Source organism: Gavialis gangeticus, unplaced genomic scaffold, assembly GCF_001723915.1.
Source record: "Gavialis gangeticus isolate Ggan-Ray unplaced genomic scaffold, GavGan_comp1, whole genome shotgun sequence".
NCBI classification, from domain to species: Eukaryota; Metazoa; Chordata; order Crocodylia; family Gavialidae; genus Gavialis; species Gavialis gangeticus.
Window position 1 is genome coordinate 20,123,566 of NW_017729033.1, and position 6,037 is coordinate 20,129,602.

The 6,037-nt window shown below is 39.3% G+C and overlaps 1 protein-coding gene across 3 annotated transcripts in view; it reads right to left on the reverse strand.

The window, feature by feature from the left end:
- The window catches only part of ZFYVE28 (zinc finger FYVE-type containing 28), a 403,791-nt gene that overhangs the window by 41,468 nt on the left and 356,286 nt on the right, over positions 1-6,037 (reverse strand). For 2 of the 3 annotated variants that reach the window (XR_002099254.1, XM_019526250.1), the window contains exons 10-11: positions 912-1,066; positions 464-580 (exon numbers count right to left, since the gene is read on the reverse strand). Coding sequence is in view for 1 of the 3 variants with exons in the window: in XM_019526250.1 (XP_019381795.1) it covers positions 464-580; positions 912-1,066 (272 nt within the window). In the remaining 2 variants the exon portion in view is untranslated. The remainder of the gene's footprint in view (positions 1-463; positions 581-911; positions 1,067-6,037) is intronic. The other variant, XR_002099255.1, reaches the window with a different exon arrangement.

Sequence of the window (6,037 nt, forward strand, 5' to 3'; positions counted from 1 at the left end):
AGGGGGAAATAAAGTTTGGGTTTTGTGTTTTTTGGCATCCCCCGTCAAACCCCCCCCCCCCCCTCAATCTTACAACTAAGCAGAGAGTCTTGGAGCATGGGGTGTGCAGAGGGGGGAAGGGACAGAGCTGCTGCAAGCCCCCTCCTTCCTGTGCTCCAAGATGCTCTGCTTGCCCATAAGGGTTTTTTGTTTGCTGCTTTGCTTTTTTGCAGCAAGCCCACCAAAACTGTAGAGTCCGCTGTTTTCCACAGAGCCCACCGTTTTCCACAGAGCCTGCCTGAATTCGCAGTTTCCACAAAAATCGTGCAATTGCAAATTTGGTTAGGTCCCTAATAACAGCCTTGTAGCAAAAGACAGTTATTAAACAAAACCAACAATTGATTTACTGCCAAGTATTTTGTGGACTAGTGTACAGCAACCAAAGGAAAATAGCAGTACAGGACATCTCCACTGCTGTTTTTACCTTTCTTTTGTTTTTCCTTGTCCTCTGTTTCAGGTTTGGTTGCCATAACTTCAAATAAGGTCTTCAGGATGCTTCGCAAGTCACTGGCATAGTTTGTCTGCAACTGGTCAGCAACACCTAACAGGTTGTGGAAATGGATAAAACCATTATTATTTTCAAAATCTACAAAACTTATCTCTAGATACAAGCAATGTTATGGCCTTTTGTTAAAAACAGGACACACTTACAAACATATTGGTGATAAAATTAAGATAATATAATTAATCATAGATTTCACTAAACAAAATTTGAGTAAGCCATAATAATGTTTAAAAAAGAGTTTGTAGTCCTTGTGGGGTTTATGATCTGATATACAGCCACCTCCTTATTCTTTTGTCAGGACATTTTGAGTTTCATTATAAAATTTCCTTATAACATTTACATTATAACAAACAAAGAGCTCTCACACCTGAGATGCAGACAAAGAGCCTGTGAATAAGGTCATTGCTGCCATGAAATCGGGATCTTATCTTTTCTCGGGTAGCAATTTTAGCAGCCTGCAAGGCAAGCTGGATTTCCTCCTGATCGATGTCATCAGATGAACAAGAGCTCGTCATGAAACTGCTGTGGGAAAAAAAAAGAATGGAAGGAAGAGAGGTAACTTAAATCTTCGCTTTGCCATTCAGAGAGTGACTGATCTTTTAAAGGATTTATTGTAAAAGCAAAGCCCTTACTACAAAACAGAATAAACAGTAGTAAATCCTTGTTGACCCTACTGAACCTTGCCTATTCAGTTACCATCCAGCCTGATTTTCATACTGTGACACATTTATGAAGCAGTCAGCTATTTGCCAACATTTTACTATACACTCCATTTCACTACTACAAAGTGGCTACAGCCAATTCATAATTCAGGTTACTTTCTATTATAAGCCTAACTGGAATTCCTCTTTGCTTCATAATTGCACAAAGGAACACTAGCCCAAAAATGGGTGACTTAGCTGAGGGACCAAGTTAGCATTTTTCTGTCAAATCTGAAGTTAATTGGAAAAGGGTTTTTTAGGAATTCGGAAACCCTAAAGCTTAGAGGCTCAGCAGGGCTTTGCTTCTATACAAAAATAATATGGAGGGATAAAAATTTGCTCCCTTATTTGATGGAGATTAGTTCATTATACCTCAATTTTAAAAGATATTGAGAGATTAAATTGTTTTATCAGAATGGCTTTTTATCATCTTTACTGAGCCTAAAATGGACCACCAAGTGACCTCCAGAGACAAACTGTTCTAATAAAATAAAAAATAAGTCAGTCTCGAGCTTTTTTCTACCTGGCAGGGACACAACTATTGATAGACTCAGAGGAATTCCTAGTAGAAATGGGAGAAGTTCTCCATATACCTAAAGGTTCTCAAGTAATGCTATATTTGTAAGTCAAGACACACTGCATCAGACAGAAAAATCTAACACTGCCATCCCCCAAATGCCAACTTGAGAACAGAGTAGGAGGCAATTACAACAAAGTTTTCTGGATTCATGTAGTGGAGTGGAAAGAGGCATTCCTCCCGACCCTACTATGTGGAGATGGTTCACGTTAAGACTGTTCTTCCCCACCCACACCAAAATTTTATTTCACCAAGAAAACTAGAATGCTTTAACTTTTATTATATAATGGTTATATTAAACTTCAACTTATTTTTAGTGCTCTATACACTACAGAGAAAAAAAATACTACTAGTTTACATGGTTCCCTAATTGGATAAATAGCATACAGAAGGCAGTTACATCCCTCCACATTCAGTTATTCTATTGGCTTTACTTTTTGTAAGGTACCAATGGAGGTGGTCAGCATCTTGCAGACTCAGACCCTATGACTGCAAGGGCAAATCAGTGAATCATGTATAAGATACACAGTGAGTATATTTACTAGGGTAACATGAAAACAATTATAACCAATGCTTCATGGTACAGAATTCTGTTAAACGACCTAATGAGCTGTAAAAGGAAAATGTAAAGTCAAATAAATTAGGTTGTGGAATGCTTAAAGTCTTCAATCTGAAAATAAACACTACTTCCAGCTTAGTTCTAAAAGAAACACAGACGGAAAGATGGGCATTTGCCTGGGAATCACCAAGACAACACAGGTGATGTAGCCTGGATACTTTAACAATGCTTTTCTATACATTCAAATAGTTGTGGTTCTTTCAAGTTAATCTTAACTTTGAATTTCCTGAGTTTTTGATCTTTGCTTTTCCCTTTCTTCTTCCAATTACTGTGATCTTGTTTACCTACATTTTTCATTTCACCTTAACAAAAGATTCAGTTTAGAGTTACTGAAGATAATCAGGTTTGAATCAGAATTCTCTCTTTTCCAATGAACTTTTTCATGATCCTTGATGATGCAGGTGTAATATGCTGCTTATAATACAACTATCTAGTGACATGGTAAGATTTGTGTTGTCACCATATCAAGGGAATGACTTCAGCTTAGGGTAATGCAAGAGGACTGGGTTGTGGGGCAGCGAATTGTTTGCCATCAGAAATCACTAAGGGCCTGTAGTTAGATGATTAGTCTCACTGATTCCAAGATAATTACTTGTATGACTTCTAGCTAGTATGAATAAAAGTTTTCTAATTGTCCCCACTATGGCAAAAAAAAGTTGATTTTTTTAAAGAACCGAGTACAGAGTAACACACTTATTATTTCTAGTATACATCTCTCTCTCTGAAAGAAGTGAAGAGCTAATGATGAAATAAAAAAAGTTTGTTTATAGTCATACAATCTCAGCTTGTGATCTCATTAACTCTCACAAGCTCAGCAGAGTTGGGCTGAAAGGGAGCCCTTTACAGAAAAACCAGGTGCAGCAGACAGTTAGGCTGGTGATTCAGCAGATGACTGTCTTCCCTCTGAGTCACTACTGAGGAAGTGTGTCAGAGCATAACTTGAAGTGGGCATAGAACTGTGGAAAGTGTCTTTCAGAACAGAGAATATTTAATTTCTGCAGACTTTGCAAGAGTCAGGGATGCTCACTCTAGCTTCCTAGCCAAATTCTAATCTGAATAACTAGGTCCTTCCTACATCATTTTTCTCCCACAATTTTAAATAGATGAAATTTTATCCACTTTCTAGTCCAAACTATTTTATTCCACAGTCCCCAGCATGTAATAATAGTTGTATATTACCTCCTAGTTGGTAACACTTCTGTTGTAGGGGAGTTTCCTGAATGCAAACTGTGTAACGTGTTTTGAAATTCTGGGATGAAAGGTAATATGCAATAGATAGATAGATATACATGCACACACATACATGCTTGCACATACCTATATACACACACGTATACATACATATGCATGAATACACACACACATCACTATTTACAAGATGTCTAAATATTTTCGCCTCAGGACTGCTTGTCTCAGGGTTGAGAAAAAATGAACTTTCCACAAAAATTTAAAACATGCTATAACCATCAGTTTGTAGCTTAAAAGAAATAATTAATATGCCTTTATCATAATGCTAAGCATTTACAGAAGAATTGATACAAGTGAAATATTGACATAAATGATTTAACATCCATATTTTATTCTGAAAGATGCTTTATTTTTAAAATAATTTATTTGCAGGGATATTAAGTGTGAACATACAGTGGAAAATTTTATAGGGATAAAAACAAGCTTCGATGTTTTCAGAGAAAGTGGTCCATTTGGAAATAGATAGTTGATTGGTATATTTGATTGGTATACAAATTGTGATGGCTGTGTGAAAACAGACACCAAAGGCATACTTGGCTTTAAAAATCATCTTGGAAGAAATTCACCTAAATTTTCATCTGCAGAGGTTCAAATAATTGGACAGCTATGCCAGTTATCATTTTCAATGCCTGAACAGGTCATTTTAGAATTATCTTTATCAAATGATATGAGATGCATAAAAGGTATTGATTGTTTCTGATGTTATGAGACTGTCTAAAGAATTAAAATGTTTTAGTGCAGGTAACTACAGAACTGATTTATTTACACTGATAGGCTAGGGACAGAAGTTACACATAAATCGGTTTAAGTGATCAGAAGCTGGTTTAAATCTGTAACAGAATGTAAGTTCAGTGCACAGAGACCAGTTTCAAAATGGCTGAAACTGGTTAAAGATAAAACTGGGTGAATGAAGTATCAGAGTTAACTGATTTGGGTCAAACTGGTTTATGGAATTTCTGTCCCAGGCCCCTTCCTGGTTTAAGTTAAATCAGATTCCCCCAGCATCACGGCCTGCTTTCCAGCCCTGTGCTGGGCTGGGCTGTCAGAGCTCCAGCTGGCTGAGAAGGGGGTGGGGGACTGCAGCATCTGCCAGGCTTCCCCGTCTCCCCTCACCACTCACTGCTTAAGCAGGGATCCCCCCCAACCCATCCCATGGCAGGGACCCCAGTAGCATGGACCCTAGCCAGCACCTGGCTATGCCCCCCCATGCTAGCTAATGCTGAGAGGTGTCTGTGTGTGTGTCTCCAATTTCACTGCAACAAAGGTACACAGAACAGTGTCCGTTTAGGGCTAGAAGCCAGCGGCTTGCAAATGCACCCTGCAGATAAGAGGAGCTTGAAATTAATGAGAGATGCATTTCTTTTCTTTTATAGGGCTTGATGGGCTGATAAGCTTTGTGTTCTTATAAGCTCCCTGCTGGCTTGCTTGCTTCAAAGCCCACAGTCTGTCAGTGTTCAACAGGGGACAGAGAGAGGTGTGAGAAACAGATTCATAGTCATTAAAGCTAAGAGCTGGAAGGGACCTCAGGAGATCATTAGGTCCAGCCCCTCCTGCTCCTGAGTTCTCAAATGACCTGGTTTGCAATGAATGTGACCTGTGAGTGTCATCAGTTTGCTGCAGACAGTAAGCAGCAGCAAGGAGAGAGAGACTGAAAAGCTCAGTATCATCAACAGATGCATGTAGTCCACACAAGCAGTCCTCCCTCCCCCCACCCCTTTTGCCTCAAAGTGCTATGGGCAACACTCCCTGCCTCTTGAGCAGCGAGCAGGGGGGAAAAGCCTGGTAAGGGCTGCTTCCCATTCCCCCTCCTGGCAGACCCTGGTGGGGACTGCGAAAGCCAGCATTTGGGTTTGAACCTCTCCCTAATAATAGCATCTACACCCCACCCTCAGCTCAGCACTGTGGAAGGGGGAAGTAGGGCTCACTTTAGCACTCCCTGACTTCTAGCCTGAGCCTCTGCAGTCATATGCCTGCATTTCCTGATTCAAAAGTCTATCCACTTGCAAATCACTCCAATCTCTGCAGCTGAGACTAACCTGCAAAGATTGAATCAATTCAGGCTTCGGCTTTTTAAATGTCTGTCCCTAGCCATAGGGAACATGTACTATCACCTGAAACAGATATTTCCTCTTTTATTCAGTGTCTCAGCTGAGGGGAAGTCTAGTTCTCTAAGTAATAAATATTAAACATAAAATAATTTAATAATTTCAGACAAATGACTAAAAAAGGATCTAAAGTTCCTCTTATTAAATGTTTATCATGCAAGTACTGAATTAATCAACCATCTATCCTGTTTTTTATTGTAAAAAAACCCACAAACATGTTAAAGGAGAGTATCAGGAAGGGAG